At 32.4% G+C, this 19,455-nt stretch overlaps 1 protein-coding gene across 4 annotated transcripts in view; it reads left to right on the plus strand.

Moving 5' to 3' along the window:
- LOC127730106 (uncharacterized) overlaps positions 1-17,923 on the plus strand; it is an 80,276-nt gene extending 62,353 nt beyond the window's left edge. For 2 of the 4 annotated variants that reach the window (XM_052238224.1, XM_052238223.1), the window contains exon 3: positions 17,426-17,923. In XM_052238224.1, the coding sequence (XP_052094184.1) occupies positions 17,426-17,745 (320 nt within the window). In that variant the 3' untranslated portion in view covers positions 17,746-17,923. Of the gene's footprint in view, positions 1-8,621; positions 8,711-13,950; positions 16,155-17,425 lie in introns of those variants that run through there. The other 2 variants (XM_052238220.1, XM_052238221.1) reach the window with 2 other exon arrangements.
- The last annotated feature ends 1,532 nt before the right edge of the window (positions 17,924-19,455 follow it).

A 19,455-nucleotide genomic window follows, 5' to 3' on the forward strand; every position in this document is an offset into this window, starting at 1 on the left:
ATTTATTTCTTCTTCAAGTCATTGTTCAACTACTAAATTGTCTATTCTACTTACTAGTACACTTGGTACAATAAAAAAACCTGATAATAAATTGTTCAAATAAGGCCTTTGAAAATAGTGGAATTAACTACTTTTGGAGTGTCAAAAACTCGTTGGAAGTACTTGATAAATTGCATGCATATATTGGTGATTTTGAATCTGTTCAAAGTTTTGATTTTTCTACCCTATATACCACTTTGCCTCATATTCTTATTAAGAAAAAATTCACACACCTAATTAAATGGGCTTTTAAAAAGTCGGAATGCGAATACATATGTTCAAACTCTTTTAGGTCATTTTTAGTTGCAACAAACAAAAGAACTATGTCAATTGGACATGCTTTGATACTATATCTGCCCTTGAATTTTTACTTGATAACATTTTTGTTCGCTTTGGACATTCCGTATATCGTCATGATTTTTCATTTCCTATCGTTAATTATCCATTTTTAGATGATGATGTTCCCTTATCACCATCTTATGGTGTTTATATATCTCAACTTGTACGATTCGCTCGTGTATGTAACAACGTATTAGATTTTAGTGAGAGAAATTTATGTATTACTGAAAAATTATTACACCAGGGTTTTCGATATCATAAACTAGTCAAAACATTTACTAAATTTTATCATCAGTATAAGGACATCATTCGTAAATATAACTCAACATGCAGACATCTTATACGTTTGGGTATTTCACATCCAATCTTTTATTTTTTTTAATTTTTAAACCCCAACACTTTACACAAGTATTCCCCATTCCAAACTAAAAGACAAATTGAAAGAGTTGGTATTACTTTGTTTGATTAAAAAGAATGGCGAACGTAGATACAAGTATCTTGTCTTGGGGAGGGATAAATCCTACTTTGTAAAGAATCACTCTGATTCAAACAAAAAATTCTCTGAAACTGACATTATCAAGATGCTTGATTTCTTGATTGACAACATATTTGTTACGTTTGGAGGACGTGTTTTTCAACAGACTGTCGGAATTCCAATGGGAACCAATTGTGCCCCTCTTCTTGCCGACTTGTTTCTTTATTATTATGAGGCTGACTTCATACAGGAGCTTCTTAGGAAGAGAGATAAGAAGTTAGCAATATCCTTTAACTCTACGTTCCGCTATATAGATGATGTTCTCTCACTAAATAATACAAAATTTGGTGACTATGTTGAACGAATCTATCCCATCGAACTAGAGATAAAGGATACTACAGATACAGTTAAGTCTGCCTCATATCTTGACTTACATCTAGAAATTGACAATGAGGGTCGGTTGAAAACAAAACTTTACGACAAAAGAGATGATTTCAGCTTCCCAATTGTGAACTTTCCATTTCTATGTAGCAACATTCCAGCAGCGCCTGCATACGGAGTATATATCTCCCAATTGATACGATATTCCCGGGCTTGTGTTTCCTATCATGATTTCCTTGATAGAGGATTGCTGCTCACAAGGAAGCTATTAAACCAAGAGTTCCAAATGGTGAAGTTGAAGTCATCCCTTCGTAAATTTTACGGACGCCATCACGAGTTGGTTGACCGTTATGGAATAACCGTTTCACAGATGATATCGGATATGTTCCTTATGTCGTAACTACAATACCCTTCCCTTTTCACGAATGTGACTTACCGAATTAGACTATTTACCGGATTTGTAATAACATAAGCAACTCGACGGGTGCCACATGTGGAGCAGGATCTGCTTACCCTTCCGGAGCACCTGAGATCACCCCCAGTTTTTGGTGGGGTTCGTGTTGCTTAGTCTTTAGTTTTCTATGTTGTGTCATCTGTACTATTATTTGTCTGTTTGTCTTTTTATTTTTGGCCATGACGTTGTCAGTTTGTTTTCGATCTATGAGTTTGACTGTCCCTTTGGTATCTTTCGTCCCTCTTTTATGGTAATATTCTTTACAAAGCACAAAAATGTCAGTATTCACCTCAAAAGCTAACAAAACCTTTAAACAGACTTATTAAGAAGGGATATAGTTACGTACTGTTATCAGGGCATTAAAGATTGCATATTTTGGCTTTAATATTGATTCACTTATAGGGTCTTTGCATCGGAATTAAACATATTTATTCGAAAACCAGTTGTTGGCATGACACGGGTTATGTTCTTCTCATATATTTTATGATGGTATAATACTAAACCCCTAACAGGAGGGATTGTGCCTGATATTCATATGATGAAGACATAATCTTTCAATCAGTTTAATTGTGGTCTGAAGCTGGCATGTCAGTAACTGCTAGTAGTCTGTTGTTATTTATGTATTTTTGTCGCTTTGTTTTGTTTTGTTTTGTTTTTTTTTTCCTTTTGTTTCCTATTCTGACATCGGACTCGGACTTCTCTTAAACTGAGTTTTACTGTGCGTACTGTTGTGCGTTTGTTTTTTCTACATTGGATAGAGGTATAAGGGGAGGGTTGAGATCTCAAAAAACATGTATAACCCCGCCGCATTTTTGCGCCTGTCCCAAGTCAGGAGCTTATGGCCTTTGTTAGTCTTGTATCATTTTTAATTTTAGTTTCTTGTGTATAATTTGGAGTTTAGTATGACGTCCATTATCACTGAACTAGTATACATATTTGTTTAGGGGGCCAGCTGAAGGAGGCCTCCGGGTGCGGGAGTTTCTCGCTGCATTGAAGACCCATTGGTGGCCTTCGGCTGTTGTCTGCTCTATTGTCGGGTTGTTGTCTCTTTGACACATTCCCCATTTCCATTCTCAATTTTATAGAAAATATTACATCTCACAATCGAAAATATTCATCTTTTTACCTATATTCTCGAATTTCATACTTATATCAAATAAATAAATAGAAATCCTACCTATTATTTGGCTGTAGTTGGTTCGTCACCGTACTGGATATAAATTACTACGGGTTTTTTCTTGTTTTTTTTTCAAAAAAAAAATTGTGGGAAAGGTGGGTAACTTTATCCCTTGCTTGATTGGATTGAAACTTATACAAAGGGAGGATATAGGGAAGGCAAAGAAGCCTATTGATTATGGGGTCAATATGTGAAAGGTCAAGGTCACTGTTACAACAACAGAATTGTTGGCGGAAAATGGTTTCGTGGTGGTATCCCACTATGAATTGTAACACATTGATACAGGTGAGTAATTAGCAAGTTTATGTGTCCCTCATTGTTTTTAATATATGTGAATGATTGTTAATGAAGTTAGCATTGATCCTGATTGTAAGGTTTTATTATATGTTGATGATACAGCTATACTTTTTTCACATTCAGATCCAAACATAATTTCTAGAAAGCTATCACTTATGTTAAAATCATATAAAGATTGGCTTGTTGATAATAAATTGTCTCTACATTTAGGAAATACGGAAAGCATTTTATCTGGACCAAAGAGAAAACTTCAAAATGTTAATGAAAATGATTTTTCTAATGAATGCGATAATATTAAAATTGAGAGTAAAACAAATGTGAAATATTTAGGTATCATTTTGGACAAATTTTATCAGGTGAACAAGTTGTTGATAATATTATAAAAAAGGCTAATCAGCGATTTAAATTTTTACATAGATATAAATAATGTTTGTCTCAACAATCTAGAAAAACATTGTGAACTGCATTAATACAATGCCATCTTGATTATGCATGTGCTTGTTGGTATGAAGGCTTATCCAAGAAACTTAAAGACAAGCTTCAAATTATTCAAAATAAAGTTATACGGTTTATATTATATCTTCCTCAGAGAAGAAGAATCACTGTAAAAGAATTTGAAAAATTGGGATTATTGAATGTTTGTAACAGAGTGAAACAACTTCGTCTGAGTCATATATTTAATGTTTTTCACAACAAATGTCTAGAACACTTAAAAAATGTTTTTTCAAGAACTTCCTCGAATAGAAATACTAAAACAACTGCTTACATTTTTTATGTTCCAAATGTCAAAGTTGTAAAATCTTCTTCTTTCTATTTTAGTGGTATTAAAAACTGGAATGCTTTGCCAGATTATGTAAAAGGTATTCAAGTGAATTCAAAAATAAAATTTAAGTATGAAGTAAAAAACACCTAATGAGTAAACTCAGGTCAATGTCAGATGCAGATTTTATATTTTATTATATTGCTTTTTATACGAATGTTTTAAGCTGTGATTCATGGATACTATTTATTGCTGTAATATTGAATGATAAATTATTTATTTTATTATCAAGACTATAAGGACCCCATTGGAAATAATTTTGTTTGCTTTCATGGGTCATCCTTAGGTTAAGGCATTAGAGGTACCTATGTCACAACCATTGCTATATTTTAAGGTTGTATTATGTATTTGTATATATTGCCTTTAACTGAATACATAGTATTATTATTATAGCGTATTAGTATTTTGAATTCGATAATAGCTTACACTGAGTTCTCAGTAAAGGAGGGATGAAAGATATTAGAGGGACAGTCAGTAGAAAACAAACTGACAACGCCATGGCCAAAAATAAAAAGACAAACAGACAAATAATAGTACAGATGACACAACACAGAAAACTAAAGACTAAGCAACACGAACCCCACCAAAAACTGGGGGTGATCTCAGGTGCTCCGGGAGAGTAGGCATATCCTGCTCCACATGTGGCACCCGTCGTGTTGCTTATGTTATTACAATCCGGTAAATAGTCTAATTAGGTAGGTCACATTCGTGAAAAGGGAACGGTATTGTAGTTACGACATAAGGAACATATCCGATACCATCTGTGAAACGGTTATTTTATAACGGTCAACCAACTCATATAAATGCGCATTTCGGGTAGCATCAGTTGTCATTTCCAGCTTTTTTCTTGTGTTAATTTGTACGTAATAGATAAAGGGAAGATCTTTCTGCTACCATTAGTAACTACACATGATCCTGCAAAAGCAAACCTACTAATTCTTTTACAAAGTGAAACCATTTAATACTTAAAAAAATCATATAGAAGAGCATTTAATGATTAGTATACGGTGCGAAAATAATTTGAAAAAAAAACCAAATAATCCACGAAAATTTTTCAAATAACCGAGTCAGTCAACTTTTTATTTTTAAATTGGTGGTGGCAAAAGATGTTGAGTCTGAAAAAGCAGGCATACTCATAATTACCTGGAGACCGGAACAAAATATTGTCTTTTTGTCGTTTTCAGTTTGTCTTCGACTTCTGGGTTTGAATATCCCTCAAGTATCTTTCGTCTCTCTTTTGTATCTGCGGTATTATGGACTTGAACATATCTATAAAATTTGAAAGCGGAATCTCGTTGTTTTCTATTGTAAACTTGCGCTATTTTCATAAGATTAAATCAATATGAATAACAACGATGAAAACAGGCAAAAAATAGGAGAAACTGTCTTAGTGAAGTAAAACTCAACAACGACATTCTATTACCTGAATTGTTGTTGGCATCCTTGGTAGGCACATTGCTCTATATAGAAAAAAATGTCCTCCAAATATTAATGCTGTAAACTTTAGGTCAAAGTCAGAGGTTACTACATAAATTTCTGAGATGATTCACCAAAATTCAAAATCTCACAAGACTATGCCAAAGATAATGACTCGATCAAGAATATAATTCACAGTACCGCTAGGGTCATGATAAGAAACGACACACTGTCTTGTTGTAATACATGTTCATACGAAGTATCATGTAAATGTCAAAAGATTACAAACAATACGTGATCGACACAAAGCGAGGAAAAAACTTACAAAAGGACTAAAGACACAAAGTACTAATCTTGGAGTGTTCGAAGTCAATGAAAGCTAGGTTCAATGCCAATTACAACTACTGAATAAATCATTTATTTTTGTAAGTATAAATAATTCATACTTTTCATAACTGTAAACCTAGCAATGTTTTGTTTTGTCATCTTCACAAAAACCTGAAGGTTGGAAAAACAATCATCAAATAATGGTTGAAATCCTTTGATAGGTTATATTGAAATAAATTTCGTAACTGATGAAATATTCTGTTAAAGTTTCGATAAAAGCGAATAAAAACTGAACATAATATACAAATGCATGTATTAATCATTTTATCATATTTTTCAAAAGTCAATCACAATTGAGTATATCAACAAATACAAACATATCATATCTAAAAAGATATATTATATTACTTAAATGTTAAGTATGATCAAATATATTCAAATAGCTATACGTATTGAACATAACTTTTAAAGACCAGACCTAAGAATTGGTCGTGTAATTTGAATAAGGTGATGTGTGGAGACACAAGATATGACTTTGATATATTATATATGCAGTTAGAAATTCCTAATCGAAGATACCAGGCTGAAAATGTTGTACGCCAGACACACGTTTCTTTTTAAAAAGACCAATTAGTCATGATGAAGGTATATCAAGAAAAGCGCTTTGGACGCCTGAAATGGATGTTGTTTTCGGTTTATTTTAGTGACGCTCGAATTAAAAAAAGTTAAATACCAAATCAAGAACGAAGATAAAGAGCAGTGGGGACTAAATTTCCGACAGGTTTTGTAAAATACAGCTATGGTGATCATTCCCTGTGTAAAAACTTGCAGCAGACGTAGACTATATGTTAAGCCTTTCTGCAAGCTTGATGCAAATAAACACTTAATGTTTGCTGCAAGTCTGTTGTAGATTTGCAAGAAACATTTGTAGGAGGCTGATTTTCATCAGTAAGTTTATGATTCGATAAGAAATACAGGAAATCGATCAATTGATTATAGTGTACTATCAAACCAATTACTTACTAAAACAAACGGGATTTAAGTAAATGTTAAGGTAGCAATACACAGTTAGAAGTTCAGTTTCGCATTTTGGCCATAGTAAATTTTTTAAATATGAAAGTTTGTGTACAATGAAATAGATTTTTAGATAGCAGAAGAATAATATAGCCTTCCAAGTGGGTTCATATGAACATCAAGATTATTCTTATTGTAGTGTTTTTCAACAAAGATTTGACCCTCGAACATTTTAATTTCAATTTTATGGAAAAATGAGGTGAAATGCATATGATTTGTTTGAACCTCTTGATAGATAAATGTCTATGGTTTCAGAAAAGGTACCACTCTTATGGATTGACATTCTTCTTTGGACCAAATTTTAGGGACTTTTGTGACATTTTCACCCCCCTTTTTGCCATATTTTGTATCAAATAAATGCAGATTGTTGCCATGATTACACCAAAAAGAGATTATATTTCACCATTTTAACTATTGGAAATAAAATCTATGTGAGATGTTGTTTCCATACATATGCACATACATAACATTAAGCCTTATTTATTAGAAAGCGAGGTAAAGAGGGTGGTTAAAAATTATGAGTGTCAATTTTAAGGTTTTTTCCTAACTGTGTATTGATACCTTAGGTGACTGTACAAACAAAAACATGATTTATTTATGTCTTTTTATTCGAAATCAGTATTCTGAATGTTGCTAAAATCTGTCAACTTTTCATTGCAACATGAACTTTTTACAGGAAAAACTATAAGCAGGTGTCTTTATTATTTCATCTGAAAGCGACTTGTAGTGAAGCTACAGTGAATTATTGAAATGCAGAAAATGAGAAAAAAAATGGAAATTAAGATGCAACCAAAAAATTAAAAATAGAGAAATAAAACAAATCTACAAGTGACATCTACATGTATATAACAGTGTAAGGAAGTTGTGTGAAACGTAAGGTAATTCTGTGGCATTCGCTCTCCTTCTTCATCTTTCATTACATTTGTTTGGATATAATTTCTAATAAACCTCAACTGCAATTTTACGAAATAATTATGTCAGAGAGACAATTTCAGATTATTGACTTTCTCTGTCCACTAGATCAAAGGAGGGGTCTTAATTAATATTTGTTTCCAAATTATTGTTCTAGATTTTTACTGAAATTTGCAAATTTGGTGCAGTAATGAAATTTATTGCTGATGATTTTCTACTGTAATGTGTAAGGTAGTTAACTAAAACTGAAATGTACAAAGTAAAATTAAAAAAATAATCTGCCTTTTATAAAATTCTAATAACATTTTACTTTCTGTTTAAATTGTATAAATTATTTGAAATGGGAGCTCTTACCTTCCAAATTCAATTTCAATTACAAATATTTTACTGATAATAATAATAGTAATAATAATAAAAAGCAACTTTTCTGTTGGTGGATTTTTCGCCGAGGGTATCATAAACTTGGTAGCTTCATTATTTTGTCAGGTTGTATCGAGATTCCCCCTTTTTGAAGTTACCTTGGAGTTCGGTATATTTTAAAGTACTTTTATACATCCATAATAAGTATATATATATATATATGTGTGATATAAAATTCTTATTTAGTCATCTTAATGATCTTGTTATAACAATATATATCTTTATATAACGAAAAAGGGGCATTAATGTCCATGTTTTGTCAAAAATGATGAAGTTTAGAAAACTGCTTCAAATTTGACAATTAATTCATTGAATTTTCCTGAATATAATCCCCTGCCCACCTCCTTCAGCATGTCGATCTCTTCATTCAACAAACTTTTCAATTATCATAATAAGCAAGTATTACGTAATATGTTATAAATGTAACTGAATCGATAGGATAGGATATTTTTAGAATCAGATTTTCTGAAAATAGGAATTCGGCCTTCAACATATATAAACATTCAGACTTTGATCAGCTGTTTTTTTTTTGACAGACTTCATTTTTAACCGATGAACACGAACCACAGCAAACCATTGGTAAGTAAACTATGAACTAAGAGTTCGATAAGTGAAAAAATATAAAAACCTTAATTCAAAATGATTTAAATTAAAGTAATATTACCTATTTTCGATATAAATTTTATGCATGCATACGCCTCATGTCACGACATGTCAAAGTTTTGTTTTGTTTTTTAAGCCTTCGCATATCAAAATTATAAAGAGAATTCATGCATAAATACTTAGAAAAGAACGTTAGGGGACGACCATTTGATATTCGGGGGAGGGGGGAGGAGGATTTGTTTTGCATCGGTTATTTATTGTTGTGGACTAAAAGGACAGATTATTTATTTTCTTCACTGTTGAAGCATGATTTTTCATTTTCATTAAAACAAGGGACTGATTATTTAGTTTCACAATTATATTTATAATATTTGAAAACACACAATTTTTAAATTCATTTTTTTATTCTTAAATAAATAATACATGTATAGTCAGTCAATATGTACCATTAAATCAGAATTAATCCTCCTCCTCTGGAAGTGAATCTTCTGAATTCTGAACTGCATATTATTGCATACGTACAAGGTATTAAAGCTGGGCTGTAACTAGCCTCTTTTAAAAGTAATGGCAAAAAAATTTCGGCAAAGGGTTTGGGGGCCGCTGAAGGCCCCAAGAAGCTATAGAAAAATGATGCAAAATCATGCATTTCTGCGCGTTTCCCAGACCCTTTCTTAATCTGAAACACAAGTTCTGTTTTAATTATTTTTTTCGACAATATTTTGGTCTCAAAGCAAAATATATAGATTCAGTGTAAGACTTTTAGTTTTTAGGGACAACATCAAATATGTAGGATAAACAGTGGCGTAGCTACCTAAGGCTCGACTAGGCACGTGCCTATACATAAATTTGCCAATTAAAGGTTCCCGATCTAACACTTTAACATTCTGCACAGAAGACAGGCGCTAGGTTTTCAATATGATGGGCATTTTTTTCTAAACATTATAAATATTAAACATATTTCATTAAACAGGTCACAGAATCTGACCTGCACACAAAATATGAATATACGTTGATTAAAATGAAAAAAAAAAATTTCAATCAATGTGCTGCTAAACTCTGCCTTACCGCCTTGTTATTTTCTTTAGAAATCCGTTTAGTTGCACATCTTTCTCAAACAACCATTATCATGATAAAAAAATAAAATTTGAAGAACATGAAGAATGTCTAGGGCCTTTTACGTCTTCAATCATTTGTCCATTGCTAATGTCCAATAGACAACTGTGTGTGTGTGTAGTTTATTTAACGTATACAAAACTTGTTTAACCCCGCCACATTACACATATACCTGTCAAAAATAATTAATATTAAATAATTTTAAATCAAAATCAATCAAATGTTTATTGTCATAAAAACTCTGAACAATAAGTTTGTGACAAATTATATGAATACAAACATACACAAAATACTTTTCACAAAAAAAAACCATAGGAAAACATATCCCATAAAACATATAAAAGTAAAACAGCAAAACAATCTATTTATATAAATAATTCAAGAGTCTCCTGTCCTCAGTTCTAATGCCTGTTTAAAAAAGGACCCTAAGCTTTCTACTTCTTTTGAGGTTGATGGGCAAAGAAGATATTTAATTTTCTCATTTTCTTGCCAGGACATAAAATCTGGCACATGTTTAACTACATTTCCTATAAAGTTATCTCTTAGTTTAGAATTTTTTCTACAGTATAAAATAAAATGAGCTTCATCCTCCAATGTATTACAGAATGGGCATAGTCTTTTTTTCTCTAAGTATTTTTAAATGTCTTCCTTTTTCTATCAATAAATTATGGTCGCTATTTCTCATTTTTGTTATGTTACTTCTCTTTTCAAAAGACTTACAGTTTAAGAAGTTTTCCATTTCTAAATTTCGGGTATACATATAACCAAGGAATTGTATATTTTAAAGGAATGGAAACGCGACCGACTTCAAAGAGTATGATGCATCTCTGTTTCGGGCGATGTTTTAATTACACCCCGTACCTCCAACTGGCTAATTACTTGTCTTACATTAGTTATCGAACTTGGCAATTTATTCTGACGACATTTGTCAACTTTACTAGCGGTCATTGGTATAATATATATATATGTTAGCGACAATAAGTGAAATTAGGCATTAAGCTTAAATCCTTTTAAGCTAACACCTAGGCAGTAATTCTATTCCCTAAATGATGTTAGACATTATTCTTAAATCCTGAAAAATGTCTCTAGGCATTAATCTTAATGCCTAAAATGTAAATACGAGTAAATAAAAAGACATTTATTCAAAGTTAAATTCATTTAAAATTACATGATAAGAACTGAAGTTTAGAATGTCAATCTGAATTTTTTTCACTGGAATTATGTGAAAATTTGATGAAAACATGTTTAAATATCCAATAGTTTCAGTAAAACATAGTTTTACCAACTGCATCATCAGTAACGTATTCATGATGTCATAATATAAGTGAATTCGTAAAACCTGAATTTTTGGAGAATTCTTCAAAACTTATGACATTTTTCTTCTTTATAAACCATACTCTTTACTTTTCAACAAAAAGTTCAATAGGCGAGGGTCGGCGCCACATACGAAATCATGAAAAAAGTTGAAAAAGTTGACAAACATCTAAAAAAAAGGACGAAATTTTTTTGTTCTATTTCAGGCTTATATATTTATAAATATGAAGCAGCTATACACTAGTCATGTTGGGGCCCTTTATAGCTTGCTGTTCGGTGTGAGACAATGCTCCGTGTTGAAGGCCTTACTTTCACTTATAATTGTTAACTTTTTGTACATTGTCACTTGGATGGAGAGTTGTCTCATTGGCACTCATACCACATCTTCTTATTTATATGGAGTGAAAAAGACAAGATTGCCTGGGGTTTAACAGTATGTTTTTACAAATCCAATAAAATCAATGGAAAGATGATGTGAGTAAAAATTCATTTCTACATTTGTCTATTTTTCACCAGACCAAAACCAGCTCAACCAGTGAAGTGCGTATTTTCTTTAAATCATTTTCAGATATAATCATCAATCCCCCTCTTTTTATTAGATACAATCACTTGTTTGAAAATCAATTTTTGTTATACCACAAAGAAATACAAGTAATACTAAAATTTGAATATTTGTTAAATTAATATATATTAATATTTGGAATATAATACAAGAAACACTTTACATCAAGAATATTTCACCGAATGCACATTTACATGAAAGATAAAGCAAAAATACCAAAGTTCACTTATTGCCTGAAATTATGTTTGCCAATAGGTTGAATAATCATCATCTGATTTCAGGAAATAAGCTTAATGACTGAAAAATTCAGGCAATAACTTAATGCCGAGGAGTTAGCTTATTTCCTAGGATTTAAACTTAATGCCTAATTTTACTTATTGCCGCTAACCTATACACTAAAAGAGTGACCTACAAATGTATGCCTTCTGAGTGGCAGACTTTCAATTTGGGTAGAAATGTTTTTCCCCAAAAAAATGGCAATTGATGAAGTTAATTGCATTGTTTTCAAAAGGTCATATTGGGAACCCGTTCGCAAAAACGCAGTTGCACATACACATCGAAAATTATTTTCTGTAAAAAAAGGTCCAACATTTTTTTGGCATCCCTCCACTCGGCGAAGATGCCTAAACTTAACTATTACTCTAGCTACGCCCCTGATAAAGCAAAAAATTTAATTCACATAGTTAAGCATGTGGCTGCTTTTTTTTTTTTTTTTTTGTGTTTCGGCTTGCAGAAAATCTTTTATACCTGTCAATTATGTGTTTTATTCAAATTAAGTTAAGAGGGGGCTGATTATCATTGATATAACTATGCCAGGTAAGTTTTTATTATAACACATTTCAATTACAACTTGATGTAGTTCCTAACTGGGATACAATTTAAAGAAGTTTGTATAATTAGATAAAAAGTCCTGAAATAAAATAAAACTCAAGTTTAAAACAAAATTACTAAATTACAAATGGAATGCAACACTAAGAGAATAAAGAAGGGCAATCAATGAACAAAAGACAAACCCGGGGAACAGATAAAACACAAAACGACAAACAATAGACAAATAACACTGAAAACTAAAAATAAATGAGAAACATGGATCCCGAAAAACGTGGGCTACGTTAGAGGGTGGACAGAACTTGCTTCTTGCAAGACACTCGCCGTGAAAACAATTTGATATGAAGACAAGCTTTTGTTTTTGAAATTTCCTACATGAGGCATTTGCCTCAATGTAGTTACGGCACTGTAATAAAAGGGAGGTAAATGTTCCTGAGACAATATACCTCAAATTATATGAAACCCATTTTCAGACATTTCAAGTACATTATATTTATACATTGAATTATTAAAAGATTTGGGAAGTTTTTCCCGAAAAAAAATATGAAAAAAGACGAATTTTGGCAGAATCTGGTGCCATCTCATACTTTAGAATAGCATTTATAAAATGGACTAAAAGACCTGTCGAGTTATTTATTTTCAAACTACCACAGAACAAACCATTCATTTTTGTTATTATCAAGGCTGAGTTATTTATTTTCAAAATCGTCCTGCCCCTCCCCTCCCCCCCCTCCCCCTTTACATATAAATTTAGAAATCCAAAATTTAAGTTACCAGCATTTCATTGGTTTCGGCATATGCATGACCGGTGAAGTTGAATTCATTCGTGTTGAATAATAGTTTTTTTTATCAATGCGGGCTTTATGATACGCCTTCTCGGTGCGTCCATTTGGCTGGATGAGATATATGAATAAACAGTCAAATTTAGTCCGAATGGATACAAAAATCAGACGCAAAAGTGTCGAGAAATGACAGTGAACTTTGCATTTAATTTTAAAGATCTTATTGCAAAAACATTTTGACGGTTTCGCACGTCGAAGACAAATTTCTCCCATCGTCTCCTTGTTTTCCAGTATCAGACCATATTCCTGATCTTCAAGTCAAACCACCTGTTTGTTCAACTTTTTACTCGCTCTGTGTTGTCACTGTCGTGTAGCAGACAGCAATCAACATGCTTAATGTATTCATGGTAATATATAAACTCATCATAGATACCAGGATTTAAATTTTGTACGCAAGACGCGCGTTTCGTCTACCAAAGACTCATCGGTGACGCTCGAATCAAAAATGTTAAAAAGGCTAAATAAAGTACGAAGTTGAAAAGCATATTTCTATAAGCTTGTAAGTCGAAAAGTCATAATAAAATATTTGTTAACAGTTTTTAAAATCTACCTTTTAGGAGAATAATAAAAAGACGAAAGAGAACAGGCTGTCCTATTCCATACAGTCTGACAATGTTTATCTGATACTTAAATATGACTGAGGACGTTAACCAACCAACAATCAATCAATCAAATATGACTGAAGACCAAATTACCCCGGGATTGATAGGACTGAACTTAAATATTATGCATGCTCTAGATATGCATATGATTGAAGATGCAAAGCATAATATCTACAAATTGATTAAAAAAGAACATTCCGCTCTAATTAATGTTCACAAAAATATGGTTGCATTATTCAAAATGAAAATTCCAAGAGAAAGACGTGAAGCTAGACTCGAATTAGAACAAATATTGGAAAAGTTCCCCGATCATCTTAATGCTTTGGCAGATTTAGAGCACATCTACAGAGAATTGCACAGAATTGAGGACGCCGAGTTTTGTCGTAAAACTATTGAACACAATCTAAATGGGAAAACTCGGAATTCTCTACAAAATAAGAGGATATGTTTGCTTGAGCAAGGATATGCAATTTTGATTGAGCGAACGTTGATAAATGAAAGTACAGTTGAACTGAGAATTACGGATTTGCATAAGATGCTCAATACTGAGTACGAAAGAAGCGAAGGTAACAGGAGAGAATGTTTAGAGCGCAGTCTTCACCATCAAATGCAAGTTTTGCGCAATGTACAAAACGCAAATGAAGATGAGAAAGTAGATGGTCATATACTCCGGAAGGGTTCTAGTCTTCAAAAATTTGAAATGGCAGAGAATTTATCCACCAAACACTTACCCCACATAGTTTGGGTTTTTTACTTTGCAAAAGCATTAAATCAATATTATGACTCTTTAGAAAATATTTCTAAATTAAAAGATGGTATGGAAGATGAAATGAGAACAGTGACATTAAAGGCCATCGAAAAATTTTGGTATATAACACAAGAACCTGTTAGGGAAGACATGAAAACGTTTGTAGCAAGATCTTATGCATACATAGGACATATATTAATGAAACGAAAAAGTCTCATTGATTCAAACTCAACTATTTCTGAATTGCTGGAAATTCCTGAACTCAAGAAGCTTTTGAACGATCCTCTACAAGCCTCCAAAAAAGCATATGAACTTATGCCTGACGATGTGTCAGTACTCAATAGATATGGGAGGGCACTATGGAATTGTGTCGTCCAAACAGAGAGCACAAAAACTAAACTTCAGCAACTTTATAAATCTGAAAAAATTCTATCAGCTTCTATCACCAAAGATGGACAAAGAAACTGGTTTGCCTATTCTTCAAGAATGGTTGTGAGAAAAGATATTGCTAGCTTTGAAAGAGATGATAAAATTGCCGAAGAATACTTACAGAAAGCAAAATCAGATGGACATACATGCTTCAAATCAAAAACCACAAGAAAAGATATGACTGTTTTGGCGGAAGTGTGTCAAAAACTAGCAAAGTTTCCTCATACCGGTACAAACAATTGCGGTCCGGAGTTCGTACGCGATGCCAATTATTTGTACCAATCGTTAGACTATCTATTTTATTCTACATACTTAGGAGATCCTCCAGAATATCACTGGACACATAGAACAGCCTCCTGTCTCTTTGATCTTGGCGAGTATGAACAAGCTATTGAATGGCAGAGAAAGTCCTGGTTTCTTTCCAAAACCTCTTCATCATACGCTTTCTATATGTTGTGCATCTATATGCTGACTATGTTTTGGCAAAGAAAGATGTGGCAGAAAGCTGATAATTCTATCTTTAGAGAATTTTTATACATTTTGATATACGGTAAAACCAAATATAAGGATATAACAAGAAATCTAAAAGGAATATACCAAACAAAACGAAAAGAAATGCTTCAGTTTTTTAAAGAAGTTTTGAAACTAAAACCGATGAGGATAGACGAGAAAAATATACTAGAAATATGTTTGGATGATTTCATTACTTTTTCGAAGACTCATAGAAGTCTCAGTCCTGAATTTAGACAGCTTAAGTCTAAGCTTCAAGAAATTGTTCCCGAAAAAGAAATTGAGTATGTATTGTCCGAAATATTTAAGAATCCCTCTATAAAGCCACTGGAGACAGGATTGAAAGCCTTCTCAAAGTCATTCAAATATGATTTCTTCGTATCACATAGCCATATAGATGGTAGTTGGGTAGACAAGACTTTTCTTCGACATTTGGAGAGCAAGTTTGATGAGAGCGACGTTGCTTTTAGAGGTATTTCTTTTGGTATACCATCTTAATACATATCCTACTTCAGTTTAAGTAAACACATAGTGATTATGCCAGAGCAAGTTTTGATGTATGCATAATTTTATACTTCTTATCATTTTAAGTTATATCATTTAAGATATATAGACAGTAAAACTGCTTCACCAATTCAAACATTTGATTTCTCCGTCACAATGATGTTGCAAACCTGCCAACTCAATATCCGAGTCAGGGATGGGGGGTTGTTTAAAGCATTATTATGCATCTCTTAGTATGAATAAGTATATATGTGCTTAATTGTTATTTAACTCCTTTGAATACCACTTTGGTTCATTAGTCCCCTACCGACGAAGTCGAAGGGGACTTTAGATTTGCACTCCGTCTGTCTGTCTGCCTGTCTGTCTGTCCATTCGTCAGTCCGGCAAATCAGTTTTCCACACTTTTTTCTTCGTGCTTGAAGATATTGATTTGATATTTGGTGTATTGTTTTATCATAACAAGTTACAGATCAATTTCAAATTTTGTTCCAGTCTGATGATTTTGTTCAGAGTTATGGTCCTTGGACTTAGAAAATTCACTCAAATAATCAGTTTTCCGCTCTTTTTTTTCGTCATGCTTGAAGATATTGATTTGATAATTGGTATATAGTTTTATCAAGACAAGTTACAGATCAAGTTCGAATTTTGTTGCGGTCTGATATTGTGCAGAGTTATGGTCCTAAGACTTAGAAAATGTACTTAAATAATGAGTTTTCCACACTTTTTTTCTTCATGCTTGAAGATATTGACTTGATATTTGTTATAAAGTTTACACCATGACAAGTTATAGATCAAGTTAGCATTTTGTTCCAGTACAATAAATTATTAACCGGTAGGGGACTTTGTATTGCTATGCAATACTCTCAGAATGCTTGTTTAATTGAGAATTTCAAGAGTCAGGTAAACAACTCTCATGGGAGAAATCCCAATGAATCGGGGAAAATTGGCAGGTCAGTTTTAAATTGTTTGTTCATTCAACTATATATATATCATTCTTAATTCCAATTTTAACATATTACATAGTGTGTGTACTATATTTACTATTAGAAAGAGTATAAATTTTGATATGTTTTTTTAAATTTATATAATCCTAGCAGGAATACTAGTTTTGAGAGCTAAACACAAAGGATGTTCTGTTTAAATGAAAGGAAGGAAATAATTGATTAGCGCTTTGGCATGAGCAGTATGTTTTTTATTATGTTTTGAGTAAAAAAAAAACCTATATTTTATGAATTTCAGGTTGTATTGCTGATAGGGATTTCACACCTGGCATTTCTGTTCTAGACAATATTATAGCGGCCATTCGTGAAAGTAATAAGGTGATTCTCGTGATATCAGAAAGTTTTGTGTCGAGTAACTGGTGCCAGTATGAAGCAGACCAAGCAGTCATTCGATCTCTAAAATCTAAAGCCGACAACTGCGTTATTCCAGTTCTGTTAGAAAATTGTGATATACCAGATAAAATTGCACATTTGAATTATGTAAATTTATCAACAGAAACTGATTTTAGACGAGAATTTAGACGATTGAAATTGGCCCTAATGCCAGACGACAAGTAGATTACATTTACATGTAAAGCAGGCAGTTTCTAATTGTATGATGTGGATTTTGGAAAAAAGTTAAATTACAAGTTTTCTAAGACTTAATGGATTATAAGGTCCTCGAGTTTTCTTACAAATTCTGCTAATTATAAACATAAATAACCTATGCTGGTGATAGATTTATTTTTCAATATGATTGAATTATTGTTTGTTTGCTTAAGTGGGGCATTAGCTGCGATTAAAACAAAAAAAATAAAAACGGAATATTGAAATAATATTTCGCTATAAGAAATCAGTTTGGTTCAATTTTATTAAAATAACCCTAACATATCGCTAATGTATTATAAGCTTGTATGTCAATAATTCAATATAAAAATAAGAAGTTGTGGTACGATTGCCAATGAGACAACTCTCCACCAGAGAAACTTTGTTTACTTTAAACTCTTTCGGGAAAACAGATCGTGAATAAATTCCTGTGGAGGCGCACATGCTCTTTTTTTCTTTCTGTGCCTTATATGAAAATATGCAAGCGGGGGTCGTGCTGACATGTCAGTTTTGTAGTAAAATATTCAAATGTAATGTCCTCCGCCGCACTTAGTTTAATCATGGAAGTATTATATATATTTCATTTTACTTCCATGTTTTAATGGTGATTGAAAAGATGTCAACTATACACATTCCAGTTATTGGATTAAAGGTGATTAAAAAGGTGCAGTGGTGGATGCAGGAGCCGGGGATGGGTGGGGCACCATGGACATTTTTTTTTAGTTGTTCCGATATCTGAACATGATCACGGAGGGTTTGGTTGGCGGCTTTATTATTTTTTTTTGGAGGGGGGGGGGGGGGGGGAGTGGGGGTGCTTCATTTCTGTGTTTTTATTCTTTGTTTGTAAGCCATATTTCTCTATAATAATTTTATATTTAAGCACCCTTTTTTCTTTACTCTAGTTTATAAGATAGCGCTATTGAAACAAGAAACATATATACACATTGTATGTGTTATTTAGTAAGTCTAATAAAAAATACAATAACATTTAATAAATGATATCTTTTATGATAAATGTATCATTCATCGTGTTTTTGTGTGTGGGGAGAGGGGGTTAATAAATGGTTGGTTTCTATTGAAAATTAGGAAAAGATAAATACGACATTGCGTTTTAATAAAACCTTTTTGTTCCTGTTATTGAAAAAAAACTTTTAAAATTAAATCGAACAAATGTGTGTCCCGAGAACACCACTCTTCCAACACACACACACAATAGATGAATGGCCGGCGCCTTAGTCATGCAATTTTTTAAAGACCTATTTTGGTTGACAATTCTTTCCTGAACACTGAAGAAATAACATGAGGTGTCAACAGTACTCGTGGCAGTATTCAGCTTGAATTAAAGGTCATGTACATTTAAATATATATGCATTATTAAAAATGAAAATGAAAAATGTTATCATAATAAGAAATGTACCATAATATCGATATACAAATGTTGCCGGTTTATTCACGTCAGCTAAATGTCGATTTACAAGTATTCATCTGAAGTATACAGTTTTCAAATAACATAAATGCAAGATGCCAATTGACATTACAAATTTCGAATTACAAATATACAGCTCACAAATGTACAAATTACGCCGGAAAGTACATATCACTAATGTACCATGTATGATGATGTAGCAATGAATAACGGAAAATCAAAATTAGAATTTTGAATTACATAGTTGCATAGTTCGA

The sequence above is a fragment of the Mytilus californianus genome, unplaced genomic scaffold, assembly GCF_021869535.1.
Source record: "Mytilus californianus isolate M0D057914Y unplaced genomic scaffold, xbMytCali1.0.p SCAF_2, whole genome shotgun sequence".
NCBI classification, from domain to species: domain Eukaryota; kingdom Metazoa; phylum Mollusca; class Bivalvia; order Mytilida; family Mytilidae; genus Mytilus; species Mytilus californianus.